The sequence below is a fragment of the Callionymus lyra genome, chromosome 4 (assembly GCF_982586985.1).
Source record: "Callionymus lyra chromosome 4, fCalLyr1.hap1.1, whole genome shotgun sequence".
Classification (NCBI taxonomy): domain Eukaryota; kingdom Metazoa; phylum Chordata; class Actinopteri; order Syngnathiformes; family Callionymidae; genus Callionymus; species Callionymus lyra.
The window spans coordinates 14072804-14095257 of NC_141821.1; the positions used below are offsets into that span (position 1 = coordinate 14072804).

Sequence of the window (22454 nt, forward strand, 5' to 3'; positions counted from 1 at the left end):
GGGGGATCTTCATCTCTTTATTCGTTTCTCATAAATCCATCTCTTCATTTCAAATGGCTGAAAGCAGATTAAAAAGGAATCTTCTATACACGTCTTGGTTAAAGGAGCATTCTGTACAGTGTAGTTTGCGAGTACAGTGTGTATCTACACGCGATATGTTACACGTTTCACCGAGAGCTTTGAGGCGACCGAGACCAGGTCTGTTCGTTGGGTCGCCCCGAAACCTCCCAGTCGTCCGATATGAACAGAAGGCATCACAGATTTCATGGCGCGACGGCTCTGTGCAATTAATTATAATTTTTCTCTCTCGTTAGCTCTATACAATGAATATTCACATACACAGTTGATTATCTTGGATTACAGGATCAGAAGGAAGCACAAAAGTTCTGCATTTTTACCCACACGCCGGGTTGTTTTGCTACATTGAAGTTTTGCCCAGGATGCGAGATATTTACACACGACCAGACTGTAACGAACATATGAGGGTAAGAAAAAAAAAAAAAAAAGTCTGCAGGCCGGCGAACGTTTAAAATGGTTAAAAAAAAAAAAGTGGACGACCCAAACTTAAACAAGGGTTAAAGACTTGGGCCTCGTGACCCGTAACATTTCTCTTGTGACAGTAAAGCATGAATCAGGGCAGATTTTGATCCTTGTTTGAAAAGAAAAAAAAAAAGAGGAAAGTTGAGCTTGTGAAGACAGATAGATTCAGAGTCACAGTGTTCTATTAACGTGTGGTAGCAGCGGTCTTGTGTTTCTCTGAGGCAGCCATGCAAGCACACAATTTAATTTTTTCTCAAAGGGGTTCTCAGGCACCTATTACAAGCTCTATAGAACTAGAGCCTCTGAGCAACGTCGTGCTTCGACTATGAAATCTTTTCCGATAAAACACTTTTTTTTATTTTTTAAAAGCCATTCGCGATGAGAGGAAAGACTGTTTAGTAACAGTTCTGTTTGCATATTTTCGTCGGGTTAACATATCAGGGACACAAGATGGTGCTGCAGATCCCAGTTTGGTTCAAAATAGCTTATATACATTGGTGGTTTGATTTTGTGCAATTCTTGTTTCGTTAGTCGAATGTGGGACTCGGCGACGTCGAGGGTGAGGAGCGGACCCCCTCTACTCCTGGCCGAACCCCTCGGTCTCCTCGATGGCGAAGAGGAGTTTTTCTTTGAGCTGCTCGAAGCTCTTGTAGGGCGGCAAGTCCAAGCGGTTGAAACTGTGACGAGGAGAAGAAACGGGTTCAAATCACATCAAGGATCAAAAGTCTGGCGCCGAGAGAATTCATCAACTTCACCTCAAGATTAATTCTGAATACTTAAAGAGCAACTAATGTGAAGAACCAACTCTCTTGACTCTCTCACATGTTTCAAATGAGGAATCTTCCTCTCCAAGATGCAGTAAGTCTCTCATCATGACCACGTTTTTAACTTATTACTTTATAAAGTTTCTCCACCCCCGTCTGAAATCTTAACGAACGAGAGGTTACGAGAGCGGGCTCCATAATGACGTAATAATGGCTTCACTTCTCCTCTAGCCAGCTGTAACCAAGCCCGCTTTGTTTATACAACAAGTCCATTGGAGGTGAAGACTTCCAGGATCAATGACACGCGGTGACAAACCTCATTGATTAGCCATTCACAGCAGAGTGGGCGTGGTTATAGTAAACAAGATTCAATCTCCGGAAGACAGTGTTTTAAGTTGGTGGGGCTTAAGCACATTTTCTAATGTAAATATTTAAACAAAAAATAAAGTTTTGTACAAACAGACAAATACAGATGAGTACAATAGAGTCCAAGATCTATTTAAAACACTTAAATCTACACATTAGTTGAAAGTATTTTAGAAAAATACATTTATTTGGAAAAATAAAACCAAAACTCAAAACAGGCCATAAGTGCAGTTTCAATTATTTAAATCAACTTGAGCCAAATTAAAGCACTGGGTGAACCATATTTGACACATGTGATCAAAGCTATTTGAGAATATTTTCAAGTCCATGTACACAAAGTCTGAAAGTATGTTGGACTTTCTTTTTTCCCCAATCAAAACATCACCACAAATCACTTTACACACAGGATAACAATCATCTAAAACGATTCATGAACCAAAACCAGACTCGCCAGAGCAGCTGGAAAAGTATTTCTCACCAAGAATTTTTGAAAAATCGATCCGTTCAATGTGTGCTCGCACTTATAAACCAATGAACTCCTGATAGAAAACTGCTGATATGACAATCTTGGTAGATCGCCGTCACCGAGCGGTCGGGCCACACAATTTCTTGAAAATGCGAGTCTGCGTTTTGTCAGCATAACCAGCAGGAAGAACACATGAACACAAAAAAAAAAGAAAAAGAAAACTTGGAATAAAAGCTGTTTTGAAAAGAAGCGACATTCGTTGGCTCGTCACACTGCTGTTGTTTCAGACGGAATCCAGCTGATGTTCACAAGCAATTTGTTCTCAGTTCCAAACGACACTTGCCTTTCTTTTTTTTTTCTCTTTCCAATTCTCCAGCCAACCGACATGTTCAGATGATGTAGTTAAATGGTCGTTAATCTGACTCCTAATTACAGACTAGCAAATTAAAACATTGCCTCATTATGGTGTTAAACTATCAATCTGTCTGGCGCGTTTCGCAATTTGAGCAGTTAAAATGTTTCATCATTAAAGTATGCCGACTTCTTTGTTCCACGTTTGCCTCATGTTAGGCTGGACTGACAACTTTTCTGTTAAATCTTTGGCGTTAAAAAACGGCACAACCCAAATTAGTAGCTTTAATCTTTTAAACACATTTCTCTGACTATATACATCTGACCAACCAGAGTTAACAGATTCTCTCGGGACTAACAAATTATTCGTATCAGTTATTATTATTTTTTTTCTCCCTTTCAACATCTACCTCAGACTTGCCACCTGATATCCAGCGTCCATGTGGAACAAGTTAAGAAACCCTGGATATGAACTTCAGTCCTTTCATTATTCCTCTGTCTGCAAAAACAGATTCCATTTATTATTATATTTTGAGTGCTTGTTATTCTTTTTGAGCCAATACAGAATGTAACAGAAACATAGCTCTCTATGGAATTTTAAAGGTTAAGGAGTTATTTCCGGTGCATTTTTTGCCATTTATTCTCTAATGCAAGGTTGTTAAACCTTTTACAGATTTAGATAAACAGGTAAAGGTACTTTAAATTAATAGAATCTGAAGTATAAAGGATAACTACCCAAGTTTTTCACAGGTTATTTGGAATCGGAATTTGTTTAATTGCCATTGTGGGCAAAGGACACAAAGACTAGAAATTTATTTTAGTACATTCCAGTAAAATTTTAAAATAAAAAATGATAATACTGTATCAATAAATCCTGCAGTACTATGACTCTTTAAAGCATCAACTTCTGCGTTCAAGCTGTTGAAATCGTGAACACAGCTATGGCTCTCTCTGTTCTGGCAGAGAAAATAACTGCTTTGAAGGTAGATCTTACAAATCAAATGTTTCACTTATTTTACAATATAATATTTACGGAAACTGATATCTCACCATGTGTGGCTCCTCGGAAGCCATGTGTCCTTCCCCACCTTCTCGATGCAGAACTTCTGAGGCCCGTTACTTCCTACAGTAAGAAAAAGGATGGAAAGCATTGATTCACCAGGAAAGATGTCTGAAAGTGGAGAGCAACTGGTGCGTCTTTCACTCACCCATGAGCTCAGCAAAGCCCCCAAGAGGAAGTCTGCAGGTTCCCGTGACAAACTGCATGAGCCGCAGTCTCACCTCATTGTCAACCTCTTTGACAAGCTGGAATTATACATGCAGATCATCGATAAGCTATAAAATACCATCCTCACGCTCCGAGAATAAGCAAATCTTATCTCAAATAGTTTCTGATTTATTGAACAAAGTCTACAGTTTAATGTGTGACACAAGTGAGTAAGTAAGTTAGTAAGTCATTTTTTGTTTGTTTAGCGTTATTTCCAGACCAGGGTCACCAAGAAAGTTCTTCTGAGGTAAAGAACAACTAATACAAGGCGATTTTTGTTTTTGGTGTACCTGCCAAAACCACATGATCTGTTTGCTGTTTCTGGTGTAATGACGGTACACGGTGTTCCTTTGCCAGTCCTGCAGGTCAACCTCCTGCATGCCACACAGCATAACCTGGACAAACGCAAGTAAATAAAGGAGAATGTGTCATAGAAACGCTGCAATATTTTAACGATTGACTAGTACCCACTCCAAGATCTGATAATGTATAATAGGAGAAGTACCTTGAGAACATGTTGTGCAAAAGGTTATCAATGTTTAATACAAGAAAGGAAAATTGATTTTACATTAACAAAACATCCATGTCACAGGAAGGAAAATATTTGAAAGTAATCCAATTTGAAAATCCAAACCTATATTTTCTCAGATTGATTGAATTATGTTCAACCACTGATAGTCCGTCTGTTCGAGGACGCAATAGTTCAGCTGCAAATTGTTAAGTAAGAAAAAACTGAGGAGAAAAGTTCTAAGTCAAAGGTTGTTTAAAAGTGTAAATGTTACTATTATGTTAGTTTGCTTCATCAGCGACTTAAAGTTCTGGACATGTTAGAGAGATACTGATGGGAAAGCGATGAGCTAAAGTATTCTTATCATATTGACCTACCTCACAACATTTTATTCTCTCTCTGATTGCAATTTGTTATTCCTGCATGTGTGGGGAAACAGCATGTGGAATACACAAGTGAACTGTAAATCCTAAAGGAGTCTGGACTGCGGGCCTGAACAGCACTAAATCATTCGTTTTTGGTGGAAACATTTGGAGTTGGATAATTAACGGCTTGTGAAACTACAACTGTATATAACAGCAAACTTATGTCCGTCTGTATCCTTCGTGAAGCACACAAACTGATTATGTAACAGGAGAACTAGCTGGAGAACAAGTTGAAACAAAGGTTCTTACATTTTTATAAGGAAGAAATATTGAGCTCTATTTTTGCTTTAAAGCTGAAACAAACAAATTCATGCCCAGAACAGAAAAATAAACTGAAATGATTCGATTTTAAAAATCTAAACATATTTCTTTAAAAAACCAAACTCAGGATATTTATCCACTGTTCGTCTTGTAACGGAGGACGCAATGTTTGTAGAATGCAGTACATCCACAAAGTAAAACACTGTGAGGACTAATAATAAAAAAAAACAGTGAAGTAAAGGTTGTAATACAACTCAATGATTAAATGTACGCATGTTAGTTTGTATGATCAAATGTGTCAACTTTCCGACATGTCTATACATTTTTATGTTGAATTAATGCCAGATATTATATTTGAAAAACTAATATTGGAAAAGGTAAAAATGCACCACATATACAACACCATATTCTACTCACCTCCAGCTCTTTTTCATCAAAATACTGCAGCCACTGAAGTGGAACTACTTCATTGAAGCCATCCAGAAAAGCTTTGGTTTGACCTTCCACCCCTCTGGAGAATCTCCACTCTGCCATCAGTCTTTTAGCCAGAAAGCAAAGTTTAAGTTATGATACAATGAATGACAGTGATAGTTCATTTTGATGCTACTCAGATCTACCCGATATACTCTTCCTTATTCTCCTCAGTGACCAGGAGGTCAGCACCATCCGGTTTGAGGTCGTGAGAGGTGATCTTCCCCAGTATCTCCATGTCCACGGAAAAGTACATCTCCAGGCCACATTCCTCGATATTGTTGTCTCTAAGAATAGATGAGGCAGCTGTAAGTTTTTTTAAACTAAACCTATAATAGTTTCTGAGTAATCTGGGAAACATAAAGACAGACAACATGACAATAAGAAAAAAACATTACCGGATCCAAATGAGAGAATTGTAGAACTCTGGATCAATGGATTCCAGGTCCTTTAGAATGAGCTTTTTGTTCAGCATGCGTTTGTAGAAAGGCAGAGAGAAGCCCGTGTCTATGAATTTGCCGTGGAAAAGTGCCTGCAGAGAGAAATTAAGGAAAATTAGCAACTATTCCGTTGTCATCCACAGTAGATTTACGATTCAATAAATTAATATCTGTACCATTGCAATAAATCTGCCGATGAAACAGAAGTAGGAGAGGTGGTCGGGGTTGATGGCAGATGCCGGGTTGATCTGCAAGCAGTAGTTGCTCTTGCCAGCATATTCAAACAGACAGTACATGGGGTTCAGAACCTCATGTGACAACAAAAAGAACCACTCTCTGCAAGAAAAAACAAACACTGAATGAAATATTATCTATAATTGAATGGAATTCGGTTCGTAGTTGATGAATTTTTTAAAACCTGGCTATTCCTCCGTAGTCAAGGCCCTCCTCCCCTCTGAAGATGACATACAGCCTTCTCCTCAAGTCGTAAGGCTTCAGGGCCATAATCTGTGGGAAGAAGAAAACATATAAATATTAAATACACATCTTAAAAAAGTAACAGCAGCGCAAAATGTGGAAATGCATTAGTTTGATTGAGAAATTCCAGCAAAGAAATAACTCGACATATTAGAAACGACAACCAAACCAACTTTTTACCTGTTCAAAGGAGTCTTCAAACAAAGTATGACGGGAAACTGTGATCTTGACATGGCTTGGGAGAGCATTGGACTGTAAACAAGGGAAGGAAACAGTAGCATTGGTGGTAGCAGACGATGCAGTTGTGGAAAAAAGAAATGCAATTTAAGAAAATAAATTTAACACATGAAGCCTAGATTGTAATGAAGACCACTCGGGACAATAATCAGATGTTTAAGTGAATCCATTCAACACAGATTTTGGGGAAAACAGATGTTGTCTTAGAGGCTAATTGTTTACACTTACCTGACACAAATAGCGAAAATGAGCAAGCTTCCACCTGAAGCTACGCTCATACGCGATCTGAGGACCTTTGGTGCTGAAACGGATGAGAAACCAACAGTTAGAACTTGGCATTTATTTTTTTTACATTACGCATTATGTAATGAAACATTCTTTTCCCATTTTCTTTAGCTTTCAACGGTTCCAGAAAACCTTTCAACACTATATCCTGAAACGTGACTCTAGTCGGAAATTCATCTGGACTTCATTGAGCTCCCTTTACATTATATACGAGATGGATGAAAAGAACATCTGGTCAAAGTAATGTCCTGTTTGATTCATGAGTCATGCGGTTACTAAAATAACTCGTGAAATTTGTATCATATGACAATGAAAAATTAAGAGTTGAGTCATTACACTGAGGACTTCCCGGTGCGGGGATCACTGAAAGTGGTGGTCCTGGTGTTGTGATCCACAAAGTATCGAACGCCTTCCCTTGTGTATCGGATTTCCCACCCCTCTGGCAGGGGGTCCTCATTCTGCAACCTGGGAGAAAATGCACAGAAATATTCATCGCTCTTATACTTCTACCATTTATTCGTATACTAAGGTAAGGTAAGGTAAGGTAAAACTTTATTGATCCCTCAGGAGGTCTCCTTCAGGAAATTGTTTTTTCCAACAGCCAGCAATTTTCCATAAACAATACAAAATAATAAATAAAAATAAAATAAGAAGAAGAACATAAAGAGAAAAAGAACAAGATGACACAATCGAAGTCTAAAGATAAAGACAAAGAACATAGGTCAAAGAAAAACAACAAAGGCAAAGGATACAAAGACTAACATAGAACAGAACATCCAGATACTCTCACTCCACTCCTGCCCCCGAACTCAGAATTGTACAATTTAATAGCCCGAGGAATGAATGAGTCCCTGAGTCTATTAGTGTTGCACCTGGGTAGGAGCATTCGTGCACTCATTCTGCTTCTCTGCTCACTGATGACAGTGTTCAGAGGATGACTGTCATCATCCATGATGGACAGTAGTTTGTTCAGTGATCTCCTCTCAGCAACTGTCACCAGTGAGACACTGGACTACTACTAGTACTACTCTACTAACATTTGTCCAGCTGTAAAAACTGTGAAAATACTCGATAAAAATCATTCTGACTTATTTATTATCATTACAAAACTTGATCCATTAATCAAAACGTCAGTCACAGCCTACTATTCTCCAGAGACTAAACCCCAATACCAGAGTTGAAACATTCAGCCTGAACTTTTTAGAAGCCTTGGCTACAGTTGCATCACAGTAGTACTAAGAACTTTTAATTGGTCACTGACCAATGACTTTTGGGCTAATCTTAATAGACAAGATGGTCTTTTAGTCCACAAAAAGTTGTTTAATTGCTTTAATATATATATATATATATATATATATAGGCAGCTAAACAGAACCATTTCTGGTAAAAAAAAAAAAAGAAAAAAAAAAAACTCGCCCGAAAACTCACCCTTGTGTCCGAGGGTCTTCCCACTGAGTTGTCTTGGTATTATGGTTGACAAAGTAGACCCTGTCATTGGAGTCCACGCGCCTTTCTGAAGGCGAGAGACGAATCAGAAGGTGAGAAGTTGTCGTGCCAACAGAAAAAGGATTAACCTCATTTTATCTCGCACAGAATGTCAGATAGTACTGCCACACCTTTTTTTGTCATGAGAACAAACCTTCCAGAAGGCCTTGGTACACATTGAAATACACACTTTTAAGATCCAGAATGTTTCCTATGGCAGGAGCAATTGACACACGCGCCCTGTGATTAAAAGAAATAAGTAAATGCTCACCCCAACCAGGAGGTAGTGGACCAAGGGGGTCATTCTCTGCAGACAGCATGGATGCCTAAAATTAGGGGAAGAATGAAACATGATAAGAAGTTGAAAGAAGCAGTTATTCTTTATTCTGGTCCATCTCTATAAACATGTACACATTTGTGTGTCGATGTTTACATCATTGATTTGGTTACTCAGGTCCATAACAATTATTGATGATGAATACTAACTTGACACCTTTTACTTTTTATGAAAACTATAAGAATTCCCTCTTTGATTAAAACCACATTTACTGTACTACTAAATCTGATGCAAGTTTGAATGGGGCTAAAGTCTAACATCAAAGCTAGTTGAAATTTAATTAGCGTATGAGAATGACATGGCATGACAAGGACTGAATAATGTAATTAAATAACTATTGTGGAACAAAAGCTGTCATAGGTTTTAAATATAACATAAATCTCATCTGTAAAATTAGTCTAACATAAGCAAGAGATATCAACTTTGCAATCTAACATGTTTTAGTAGTTAGTTGTTTGACAAAAAAAATAAATATATAATTTTATTCAAATACATTTGGGGAATAACTGTGCAATAATATTGTCTATCGATATTCAGTCTATTTTTAATTGAATACTTTTAGGACTGACAAGAACATACTGTAATCTAGTCTGTTTATCAGTCTGCAAATTAACTTTTTAGATTAATTAAATTAATGAATATTTAAACGACACAAGGAATAGAAAATCTGTGTTTTACCAAGCTCAAATGATCGATGTTTTAAAAAAAATAATGGGTTTATAAATAAAAAAGACAAATATAATGTGGAAAAATGTCATTTGGTAAAAAAAATTAAATGTTGAATCAAATCAGGATCAACAACATTGATAACCAACAGCCTAAACAAGAATTTACCTAGCTTGGCCATGTGGCAATTTGAGTTTGAGACCCTTGCTCTAAATGAAAAGTGGATGCTTCTCAATACGGTTTAAACACCAAAATACAGTACAGGGCAACCGTTTCAACACATCTAGCTCATTCTGTCTGTTGTGTGATTCAGGTTGAGAACTATGACGGTCTTACAGAGTAGAGGTATCTCTGGTTGAACTGGTGCATAGCTCCTTGCAGCTGGCTGCGCTGGCTCTGCCACTGCTCAAAATTCCGCACGGACTCCATGGTGGGACGCTGCCATGTCGTGGTGCGGGTGTTGTGGTCCACATAATAGATCCGGCCTCGGTCATCCACTCGTCGTTCCCACCTGCCAGAAAGAGAAGGCAACCTCTTAACAACAAAAGAGTCAATTTCTTCATCAGAAGCAGCAAGTGGCGTGGCTGGTGGAAGGTATGTAGTAGGTTGTGTTTTCAACCTCACCTCGACAATAAAAACAACCTACAAGAGCTGGAACGATGACGAACGGCCAGAAGAAGGTTCAGAAAGTGTTAGAAACATGCTCTGGCAGTGAAGACAAGTGTCCTTCTGAGCTAATGAGTCTTTGCTTGAAGGTTTGAAAACAGCATTAGCTGCGAAGACATCCCTTATCGTTAGCCTTGGTGACAGCGTGGCGGCTGAACATCTAGATCGTGGGTCTTTGGGAGAAGATTTAAATAGGAAACCCCTCTTTGTAAAGTAAGTAATTACTTGTAAAGCGTCTTTCTCAGACCAGGGTTGAAAAGCGCTTTAATAATCAAACACAGTCTGAAGTTGGCGTCCTAGTCGGACGACAAAGGAGGCCGGTTCACACGTTCAGTCCTCTTGTCTCAGTCGGACTCAAAGGTCAAACTGATTGGTCGAGTGCTAGCTTTAGCTAGCGAATCAGTGCAGGACAATGAAACTGAAGTGACTATTGTAAACATTAGATAAGCAGCGATGGCATGGATGAAATCACACTTGCATCAAAAACTTCACACCAATATTATCATGTGAATGAAGAAGCTCAATGCTGCGCACTCTAGACATGGTAAACTCGTCCTCCTTTCACATGCATTCAGCGGATATTATCATCACATTAGAACACATCTCATCACCTCCTGCTCCATGTACTAATATACGTTAATGTCTTGAATTGTTGTCCTATTCACGTGCAACCTTTCATGTGAGTCACCTTTATCTCAACATTTGTACATTATCACCGTGTCTGATTAATGGTCATTTTGTGCTAATCATGATACAGAAGGCCAATATTGTTGACATGACTTTAATGATCATTCTAAATAATCAAAATTATTTCCCTATATCTTGCTCGACACAAATACAGGAAAGCCCACCGAGCTGCCGCTGTGACAACCAGGACTTCACCCACTTAATGCCTTTTTTGTACGACGTCCTTCTTCCACAAGAAGAAGACCAAGGACTGACAATGCCAGTCGCTTCATATTCGTGTCGTAACCCATCGTATTTTTATCCATCGTATCTTATACGATCTTTCGTTCAACGGGTGAAAACACCGAGCGTTCTCGACTAGTCTCAAAGCATTTTCGGTTTTCACTTCTTTGTGGTGTCAACACAGATGAGCGCAGCTGCATCGGCACTCGCTGTTATGGGCGAGAATTACGTCTCGCAAATGCGCAGAACGTACACTTTTGCCAAAAATCTCCTTGGTGTGTTCTGAGCCATTTTTTGTAGGGATGGAGGAAGACTGCTCAGCTTGACCGAGTCTCTCCAGACGCCCGACAATCCCTGCGGTGTGTCCAGGCCTTTAAAAGGCCAAAATAACATAGAGACAAACACAGCAGCCCAAAGAAACTTGAGAAAAAGCCTGCACAAAAAAAAGGTCTTAAGATACTTCTTGAATGATTCAGTAAGTCATTTATATTTGTATAGTGCTTTTCCAGACCAGGTCACAAGGTGCTTAAACAATACTCAATAAAATATATACTTAAAAGTCAAGCACAACACTGAGACAAACACAAGACTCTCAGAAAATCAGGGAAAAGCCTGCATGAATAAAAACAAACGTGTGCAGCCGCAAGATCATTTCGTACTATAGGTTTTTGATACTTTGTAGCATAATCTACAACACAAGGATGTACTAGTACCCTGGCACTTTTTGGAAGCGGTCCTACAATATCCAACCCAATTTACTCAAACAGCATCTCAATGATTGGCAGTGGAATGAGGAGATTTTTTAAAAATGTTTGGGGGCAGTAATCTGACCCTCAGTAACTCCTGAAGAAATCTATAATTTCTTTGGCCAGGAAAACAGTTGTATTTTAGGGGTGAAAATGGTGTTAAAATAATTGGGGAATAAAAATGTCCTTGAGTCCGAAGTGCATGTTTTAATGATCCTGTACCGCTTTACTGATGATAGTGGTTAAAACGGTTCTTGTCCTTGGCACGAGTGATCTGACATAATCCTTCCGGCTCTCTTCTTTCTGGAGTTCTGGAGGTCTAGAGAACGTGCAAGTTGGGCAAACAACTCCCTTAGCCTTTCTCAACACCTGTGGTGGCTAGAACATGTTTGAATAAGATAATTCTCATGCAATACAATGCTCCAAAAGATAAAACCAAATAAACAGTGGTCCAGAGTCTTGCAAAATTTCGATTTGCACACAATATAGCATATTTTAATATATTGTAGCAAGAGACTTCAACAAAAACCCAAAGAGGCTATATAGTATATTATTAGGAGGAATGGTACCTCATATGCACTTTTCAATTTGTTGGGGGTTACAGAAAATAACCCCTTGCAATAACAAGCGACCACTATATCTTAAATACACAATAACCTTGTGCCGTGTTATTTACACAAGCAACATAGACATAGTCAGTTAGCTGGAAAAGGAGAATACAGCTCCTACAAAGTAAAGGATGCTTATTGAGTTCCATTCAAACATGGACATCATTATGAAACAGCATTTCAAATACTTCAAAAATGATTGAATTTACTAAAATGACTTCATAAAAAATGGGTACCAAAAAGAAAATTGTCTCACCCTGGAGGGAGTGGCTGTGGTCTTTCCCATGTAGTAGTTCTTGTATTGTGGTCGACATAGTATGTTCTTCCATGTGGGTCTTTCCTCTGCTCCCACCTAACAGACAACAGAATAACCAGAATATTATGCCAGCAATCAAATGACAGATGACACAGAAAAACAAATACAAGAATTGCTTTAAGATATGAGCAATTTTGAAGACAGGCAAGAGTTAAAGTTTAAACTAACATGAAATCCTGCTTATCACATATTGAGAATTGTATGACTTTTGAAAGTTTGATGTATGACAGTTAATACCAATTACGGCCTTATGTTAGATTCTATTTAATTCCTATTTAGAATTTTTAAGGTTCCATGAAAACCTTGGCAATGAGACAATTAAAAAAAAAAAAAACTACAATACTCTATGTGGAACAAAACAATATAAAACGTATTAACTAAAATCCTCCAGTTACCCTGGTGGTAAAGGATCTGCTGCTCCAGAGTTTGGAGCCTGTTGTCTGGGCTTTGCCCCATCTGTTGCCGGTGGTGATATTGATGAAGACGCAGATGTGCCTGTAGCCTCTGGTGGGTTTAGCCCTGCTGGTGGGCTGTATTCTGGTTCGCTTGGTGGGTTTGACATGTTAGCATCCCTAGAATCAGGAGCAGGCCGCAGACTTGAGTCACCGGCCTCGCCATTGACTGCGAAGGAGAAGAGATCAAACAAACTTGTTAACGTTTTTATAGTCAACATTAACATGATGCTGAAGTGATAAACAACTTTTAATAGCCTTCAAGCATTTGTTATAATTCATAAATCGCTCGTTCAAAGCTTCCTCTATTCTGGCTTTGATCGAATTAGACCGATACCAATAGTGTGAGCGGGTGAAAACCAATACAAACATAGCTGTTCAATACGGTACGCTTCATAAATTAGTCTGGACAAAACTAAAGGGTTGTGAAAAAATGACATGCATCACACACACACACGTATGACCAGAAACATTGGTGGACTTTCATTGCCTTTATGCTGCTGGCCCTGTGATCCATTTGGTTACGATTATGAAATATTAAAATACACAAATGATGTTGAAAGAATATGCCATAATAAGAACTGTGATAAAGACAAGGGGCCGATACATGAAGAGCTGGTAAATTGACATGCAGATTTGCACATAAAAGTTCACTCGACTGTGGGAAACGCATATCTGATTGTAAAACGTGTGTAAGATCATGAAATGTGAATTGAGAGCAGCATGTGATAATCATTAATTCACATAACCATATCACCATATAAGGAGGTGAAGATGGATCCTGTCGACCCATCAACCACATAGAAAGAGAGAAACGAATATATTTTCTGAAGCAATTAAAATATTTTTTAGAGAAGCAGAATTGAGAAAAACTGTTTATTTTCTTCTGTCCATAATAGTGGTGTTGTGGCAGGAACAAGCAAAGCGAAAGCTGGGTTGAAGGCGTTATATGCCATTAACACCTCATGAAAAAAGAGGCAAAGAAACACATAAGGGAACAAAAAAACAACCTTCATTCTACACATTATCAGACTTAATTCAATTTATTCAACAATCTGTTATATTTTAATTATGTCATGTTTAGTTTTTCAAGGGCATCTGCATTTGGTTTATATAACAGCAATAGTATGTGCATAAAAAAAAATACTGTTAATGCCGAAATTATTTTTCTCACGTTTCCTGATGGGACAAAAAGACTTAATGACCAAAGAGAACTAATTCAGTTCCAATTCACTCCCATTATCATATTAAAGTAAGAGATAAAACATAAATGCATCGCACAAAGTGGAGCAAAAAGATTGCTTTTATGTTTTAATTGTGATTTATTTTATTAGTATCGCACATGATTGTATTTTGTCTTATTGGACATTGATGTGTTTTACTTGTCATTTCACTTTCTGCTAGAAAACCGGATGAACGTTTCTCTGTGAGATGAATAAAGTATCTATCTAGAGTGCTCAGGCAAGAAAGCGAACAAGCGGGGAAAAAGGAATGAGCAAATTCACAGCCTGTACCTGTAGATGCAGAGGTGCCTGTAGGCTCTGGAGGGGTCAGCCTCGCTCGTGGGGTGTATTCTGGTTCGCTTGGTGGGTTTGACATGTTAGCATCGGAGTTGCAGTTTGTAATCACATTCCTAGAATCAGAAGCAGGCTGCCGACTGGAATCACCATTGACTGAAAAGGAATGAAAACAAACTTAATTTTGTATTTATTTTCAATCAAGTGGGAAATGCTAGAAATAAACCTATGGTTTCACATTATGGTGCTGGTGAAGAGATAAATAGAACTCTCAATCAAATTATTATCTGTAATTATTCCATCCAGGTGGTAGATTTGTTTTAATTGCATTCCACATCTCTTTAACTCAACATTTCTTTATAGATTATGTCATGCGTTACAAAAAGCATGACATAACAGTCCTAAAAGAGTGAGTTTGAGTTTCAGGAAAAGTGTTGCATTTAACTTAGTACCGTTATAGTACCGTTTTAACCTGCCTCTTTCTTCGTGTTATGCGTACTTTTTCATGATGAAAGTCTTTCAATTTCAATTTCCAAAATTCAATTCGGTGCAGTTCAAATGCGGTGCAATGACACAGGCTCTTGAATCATAGATCAAATTGCCTTTAATCCATCAAAATATTGCCCTTCATCCAACAGTCAACTGTCAAAAAGATTAAAGTAATTATCAAGTCAGTAAGTTATTTGTATGTTATTAGGTTAGGTAGAACTTTATTGATTGTTTAAGTTATTAAGTTACATACTACAAATTGAAGATTAAACGTCAAGAGTGATCAAGCAATAAAGTGGTCAAGGGGAGAAAAGGAATGAGTCACATTATAGCCTGTAAGAGATATGCTCTGCGACGCAGGCATGACTGTCCTGTGGGTGATGATAAATGAATAAAGTTCTAAAACTTGTGATTTGAGTGATTTAAACATGAAGGTTGACCGGAATTAGCCGGTTAAAAGACGACGTTATGCTGATTTAAGCATATAATATTTTTTCATATTTCATAGACTATATTGCTCTAGGCATTATGTTTAAGCCTCGTCATGAAAAATATTCTCTTAACTGATCCTCATTTTTCCCCTCGGTCTCAGGGGAGCTCGGATACAGTTGCTGATGAAAGCAGAAACTTGCAGTACAGTCCTCTTGATGAAGTTCTGCTGTGGAGAATGAGATAATGGATGCATACCTAATTCACAAAAATTGACAAAACTTCTATGCAAAGTTTGTTCTCCAACATTGTTATTATTTTGTTAAAATATATATATATAGAAATGTCCATTCGTGTGTGTCTGATCCAACTACTGACCTCTCAGTAAAAGTTTTTGGAGATTTGAAAAGGAAAAGGGCCAAAAGACCTTTCAAATACAGCCCAAATTACATACAAAGTGAGTGAGATTTCCAGAATTTAAATTCCTTCCGCCAATTGTAAGCGCTGCAAAGTGACTTTGCAACTCGATCTGAGTGCAGGTTAGAAAACAAAGAATAGAAAAAAAACATACCAATCCTGCCCTCTGAATCACTGTCTGATGGCTGGTGGACCGGGGTAGAGTTTGATGTTGTGTCACCGTTTACCATGTGACAGAGGGCGGGGCTACAGGAAATGGAAGGCACTCGACTGTCCAGGCCATTAGCTGAAGAGCATGAGCCCAAACTCTGACCCGACTCTGTACCATTCTCTATACTGTTGGACAAGAGAGACACACTTATTAAACATGTTGTAATATTCACAGAGCCGATTTTGATAAAAATCACATAAAGCAATGATAGGATGAATAAAGTAGACTCTTGTGTAGAAGACTTTGTTTGTGCCCAATAGTGGTCATACTCGGTGTCGTTGTCAACAAAAAATGACATTGAAACAAAGGCAACAGATGCTGAGCGTGAAAAGAAAAAGTACCCATTGGCAGCTCTTAAAGAGGAGGAAGAGGAGTCCCCATTTTCATGGATGGCATGTCCATTTTGATGGTTCTCTGCAAATGGTTTACAAGGACAGTTTCAAAAATAAATAAAAAAAATCAAATAACATAGTTCTTTACCCATGCGTTACATTTTTGTAGTTCATTAACATAGTAATGCTGGACTCACTCGTTCCATTCGCAGTGTCCCCATTAGTGAGTGGGGCCAATTCTTCCTGGTCAGTGACAGTTAGTCCATCGAGAAAGACGGTCAGCTCCCCTGTGGGCACGCAAGCTCCTTTCTGCTCCACACTTAGCTTAAGTACCTCCTTTACATTCTCCACTGTGAGGTGAGAACAAGGTTGAACTGAACTGATATTTATGTACTTAAAAAAAAAAGGTTAATATGAAATAGGCCATACATTTTCTGTTATGCTGTTCTAAGGCTTCTATCAGGTCCAACGTAGCTTTGCCCAGTAGAGCATCTGCTTTCAGCGTGTTGTGACTCCATACTTTGAAATCCACCCTTGTCTGTGGCGTTACATTCCTGCAGGGAAAAGCATCTTATGTAGACTTGGACAACCCAGAAAAAACAGCATATGAAACAAACCACAAGCTATAAGACATCATATACTGTGAAAGAAATGTAAAAAGAAAATCTGTTGTCAGGCTTCAGCAAGAAGCTTCTGGGTGACGTTTTCCCTTCCATTCAAAAGATAACCAAGTTCCAGGTAATTTCTACTTACAGAGTGAGCCTTTCATCCCACTTTGGACTGGAGGAGCTGTGAGATTTAGCAGTGCGCCGTGAATCCCCCTCTGCTGTCACCTCCACATAAATGGAAGTGCCAAACAAACTCTTCTTCCTCTTGAGTTTGGCACTGGAAACTTAACAGAAAGAAGAAAATAAATCTGATTAACAAAATGTCAAATGGGCCATGAAATTGATGCTAGAGCCGGAGGGTTCTTGACTTTGCAGTCACTGGTGTCGGGACTCACCAACTGCATGAAGCTGTGATGTTCCTCTGTGGTTACGGCTGCACTCTGCACTCAATGAGGCCGTGGCCATGTCATACACCACAGTGGGAAACCTTGAACCACCACACAAAGACATGTTTTAAATACTGGATGACATTCTTTCTATGAACCTAACTAAGAATGATTAATATCAGACATATATCCCAAGTGCAATTGGTGAACTATGCCTTTAATAGTCTATGTAAATATTTTGAATAAAAAACAAACAGCGTTTCTGTTTAACAGTGTTTTATTTTATTGACAGGATTGTACTTTACTCTTATCACTTATTTTAACTTTCTATCCACATCCACATGCAGACAAATCCCCCTTTCGTACAAGTGCTCAATGGGATTTTTGTGACTTCTATTTTCCAAGCAGTAAAAATCACTAAACGCAATCCATTACCACATAAATTGAAGTACTGATTAGATTCATTTGGAATAAATTCACTCTTACTATTGTGTTTGCTGTTGGTACCCACAATTCAGCCGACTCTCTGCCACATGGTTTCCCTGGAACAAAAAAGTACAAAAAGGAGAAAATCTTTAAAACACATTAATTAATCACATCTTTAATTAAATATAAAAAGGACTTCATATATAAAGAGCGAACAGCTTTTTTTTTAACACTGAAATACAGTTTAGATATTAAAACAATAATATTAATTTAAACGTTGAGATATTTCTTTTTGTGTTATTAAGAAACGGGTGGGTTAAAGGACAATTTATTGAACATATTTGTTCACTGATCAAAACGTTTTCAAAATGAATAGCTTTATCTAGGGCTGGGTGGTAAACTGGTTCGCACCAACAACAGCATCTGCACATAGACATGTATACATAGACGCCGCATCGACTGTAGACGGATGTGTATAAAGCGCTGCCATCTTGGTACAGTGCCATCAGAGGCAAGGCCGCATTAACAACTACAGGAAAAGAGCTACTTCTCAATCTTAAGGTACAATTCACTAAATTCTGGACTGATTTACAAACGGTTTGGTCCGTATTTGTTTCGTCTATCAAATTCATCATATTAAAAAAAAAAATTGTGACCCCTGTGAAAAAAGCTTGACAAATGAGCGACTTATGATCACTTTCATATTGTAAACACAGCATTAGCTTCACCACCTTAGCCGGAAACACATTTTAGATAACCAGGAGTTTTAGAGGACCCTCCACATCCACAGCTCAATCTGCAAGTAGGAGACGTCCTTCAAGATGCGTTCACTAAAGAGACTGCTTATGAGGAAAAAAGCAAGTGGTGGCTCAAGATAACAAAGGCAATCACATTCCACCTCGTCTAGAATATACAGTAGTTCCTGTAAATACTGTAGATTATAATGATGGTTAACTGCACTGAATATGTAAAACATGTTCAATAACATGTTCTATTTTGACTGCACTCATTCTCATCTTTAACTTAATTACTGCCACCATTCTTTGAAGGCGTCATGCTTATACCAGTGTCTGAACATGAAAAAAAAACATGATACACTCCTTATGACAGTGGGCTGTCAATCAACTGCAGTAATTATTTTCTTATTAGAAGAAAATGTGAATAAGAACACAAACAAAATACGGGAAACCGAAAAAATAAGAATAAAACGTGATATGAAAATTGGCATACCGCCCAGCCTTGGCTTTATCTGATCATTTACATCCAGGTTTATGTAAACTTATCTTAACTGGGCAATATATTCTGAACCGACACAAGGTCTTAGTTTGAACAACCAACTTTCAAGGGTCATTATATAAAGTTTCTTTATCTAGAGTGACTCAATTATCAAACAAAAGAGCTTCAAATACACACTTTATGCAAGTGGTGTTTTAAAGAATATATTATTTTAAGTAGAAAAAAAGCTTTATAAGACGGTTTCATTACACAATTTAAATTAAAAAGTGAGCTTACATGTGAACAATTACAACATTAACCTGGCAATAACATTTTAAACATAAGTACATTGAAATTAAACACTCATTGAACAGTGAACAAAATCTATTCCTACGGCACCTCCTTCTTGCACTACACCTTTTTACTTCCTCGGTTCACACTTTACAGTCACTTTGACAATCTTGAGAATGTTGGGATAAGATATTGAACAACATGTTCAGTCACCAGTCATTCGACACACGATAAGTCACACACAGAAAGTTAACAATAGTATACATTTAAATTAGAGTTGTTTGATGTTTCCAGGCTTGCGGTAAAACCGTGTTTGTTTTCTACAATCTGACTTTTTCAAAATTGTGTCAGTCATTTCTACTAAATTCAATTTAATTTAATATAAAGTGTCAAATCATAACAAAGCTGTCTCAAGACACTTTCCAGTTTATGACTTTATGGTTGAAAAGAAAATCAAGTCCCAGTGGATCGACAATGGGTGAATCACAATTTGTATCACGTTTTTTAAATAAACACATTAGGAAACAAAGCATAAAACAAATGCATCTTAACAATTTCAGAATCTGAAACTTGTATTTCCAGTGTTGTAAACACACAAAAAAAATTGTGGTGGCGGTACACAATAAAATAAATAAACAAGACAACCCGCAATATAAACAATGGTAAAAAAAAAAGAAAGAAGCAAGCACCAAACCAGCTATTCTGCAGCAGCTATTTCACATGATCGCAGGGTTTAATAACCCAACCAGATAAAAGGTAACCAACAAAAGAGTTGGTTTCATTAAAATATATTAGCGACTATCATAAAATGATGTTTGTTGCTCTTGACGTCACACTACACTTCATCTGCTCGTTTATGAAGCATGTGTCAATTGCTGTTTGAATTTTTGTTTTCTGCCATATCTATATATTAAAAAAAAAAGGCCACAAGGGCAGCGTCACCTTGTCGTGATAACAAAGTAGCACCAAAGAAAACGTTACTAAACACATGCTACTCATGTGATCACAGAACAAATCTGTGCTTCACCACCTGTGAAGAGGCTTGTATACATTCTCAGACATAAACCTTTGTTCACCACAAAATGTAAACATCACATGAATTTTAATTCAAACTAATGCCAAAGTAAATAAGCTAAATAGTTACAATTTTAACCTCCTTGGATGCTTTTTTCAAAGTTGCTTTACTTTAACATCAAGTTAAACCATTATAACACTTGCTTAACAAATAGATGCGTTGTTGCTCTTGAATATACAAGAACTGGTGGCTTGTGATAGGAAAACAACAACAGATCTAATGTCTGACTCCTGATAGCTTTTGAAGTAAACAAGTTATATTCAGCCCCAGTGAAGATCAATAAGGGTCGCAAATTTAACTTCAATAGTAACTGTTAAGTTATCCAAATGCATGTGTCTATGGCAAAGCTGTGCATAAATACATCTGTAGGTCTTAAAACCTAAAATTGTATTAAACAATGAAGTATGTGACGAAGAAAGGAAAAGGGAGAACATTTTTACGACCATAAACTATCGTAAACACTGTTGATGTTCATTCTAAAAAACGTCATAATGAACCATTAAACTCGTATTAAAGAGAAAAAGCCTATAAAAAATGACCTTCGGTGACACACTAGCGGTGTAGTCGACAGAACATGGAACTCTTCCCACTGTAAGATAAGAAGAATGTGGAGATGTTCGAAATGTTTACGACCTATCGCTTATGCTAACAGATGTAGCATCAATAGCTAGTCGTCTGCCGAACACATAGCTACATTTTAGCAACAAAAAAGATCGACAACAGCAGTTCCCACGAAGCACTTATGGTTTAAAAACGCATTCGGTATTATTTAATAATGTCGGAAATGTAGACGTTTGATACATAGATGGCAGTTACCTCCCTAAAAAAAGCACCCGACACTTTAGCATGCTAACAGTTCAACTTACAAACACATACGTGTGGTTCTAAACCAGATGAATGGTTATTAAAGTGGTTTACCTGACGGTCTCTTTCTCGTCCTCTATCGTCGGTTCTCCAGAGCTGGTCCCGGGTCCCCTGTCGTCAGTAGGCTAGGCTTCCCCCACCGTCCAGGCCTCGACTCGATCCGCTAGAATCCCCTTCCCATCTCTGTGGAGAGGCAGGCCACCCAAAATATTGCTGTGTAATCACAAGTGACAAAAAAACAAATATATGAACGGTAAATTATAAAATGCATTTAAAATTACACATGAACATCATTTAATTGTTTTATTATAAATGTTGTTTTGTTGTTGTTTTTTTTTTACAGATTATTATTAATATTTTGCAAGTAGTTTATGATGAAACTAAAAATAACGTGGAATCACAACAATGAAATAAAAGAGTAAAAGTAAAAATCTTAATTTGACTTTATTATTATGGGTTTTATACTTCATAAATCTTCAAAATACAGAGTGCTAAGGAAACATAAAAGACTCATGCATTACTGACTCCTTTAAGAAACATCTTAAGACGTTTTTATTTGTTCAGGCATTTCCTAGATTTTCTGGAACTCCTGTTGTGTTATCAGTTTTATCTTGATCTTTAAAGTATATACTTTATTGAATATTGTTTTGATTGTTTAAGTGCTTTGTGACCCTGGTCTGGAAAAGCGCTATACAAATAAAATTACTTACTTACATTACCATGCCGAACAACATGCTTGAGGTTAACCATGACAGACCTTATTTTAGAACAAATACAGTCTATCAATTATATTCAAATTGTATGGGAAGTTTCCTGCTTGAGAACTTGGCTCCTGCAAGAGTGTGAGGCAAATTAAATAGAGGGCGGTATCTAAAACTGCAGGATGGCAATGAAACGTCAAGAGAGATTTTGAAGAAATCTACGACAAACATCACAGAGACCAATACGCTGATGTACAGTAAGTAACTAAGTAAGTAAGTACATGGTCTTCTTCCCACAACGTTGGCTCAATTAGTCTCTCCCAGGCCACCAGTGTGCACGATTCTTCGCGTCTGTAATATATCAGAGAGAGATCTACCTCTTGTGAAAGTCCCATTTCGAACTCATGGTTCTTGGTAAGCTAGCTCCACTGCTCTTGATCCTTGTCCTTC

At 37.8% G+C, this 22454-nt stretch overlaps 1 protein-coding gene across 1 annotated transcript; it reads right to left on the reverse strand.

Moving 5' to 3' along the window:
• Nucleotides 1-21496, reverse strand: wwp1 (WW domain containing E3 ubiquitin protein ligase 1). The gene is made up of 26 exons (XM_087788843.1): nt 21358-21496; nt 17919-17974; nt 17442-17533; nt 17192-17330; nt 16868-16992; nt 16636-16788; nt 16448-16520; nt 16050-16231; nt 14558-14716; nt 12987-13212; nt 12532-12627; nt 9683-9857; nt 8615-8669; nt 8287-8371; nt 7195-7323; nt 6802-6874; nt 6517-6588; nt 6278-6366; nt 6036-6195; nt 5818-5951; nt 5566-5706; nt 5366-5486; nt 4045-4149; nt 3696-3792; nt 3538-3610; nt 1-1217 (listed from the first exon to the last, which is right to left on the reverse strand). The coding sequence occupies exons 3-26, from the start codon at nt 17509-17511 to the stop codon at nt 1118-1120; spliced, it is 2832 nt and encodes a 943-aa protein (XP_087644969.1). The 5' UTR covers nt 17512-17533; nt 17919-17974; nt 21358-21496; the 3' UTR covers nt 1-1117.
• Nucleotides 21497-22454: the final 958 nt, after the last annotated feature.

What these genes read in the sequence shown, in the direction of transcription:
- wwp1 (XM_087788843.1), bottom strand. Translation starts at nt 17,511, where the DNA reads ATGGCCACGGCCTCATTGAGTGCAGAGTGCAGCCGTAACCACAGAGGA. An exon ending in GCAGATCCTTTACCACCAGG is followed by an intron (nt 12,628 to 12,986) that starts GTAACTGGAGGA and finishes GTTGTCTGTTAG; the next exon opens with GTGGGAGCAGAGGAAAGACC. An exon ending in GGGCTTTGCTGAGCTCATGG is followed by an intron (nt 3,611 to 3,695) that starts GTGAGTGAAAGA and finishes TTCTTACTGTAG; the next exon opens with GAAGTAACGGGCCTCAGAAG.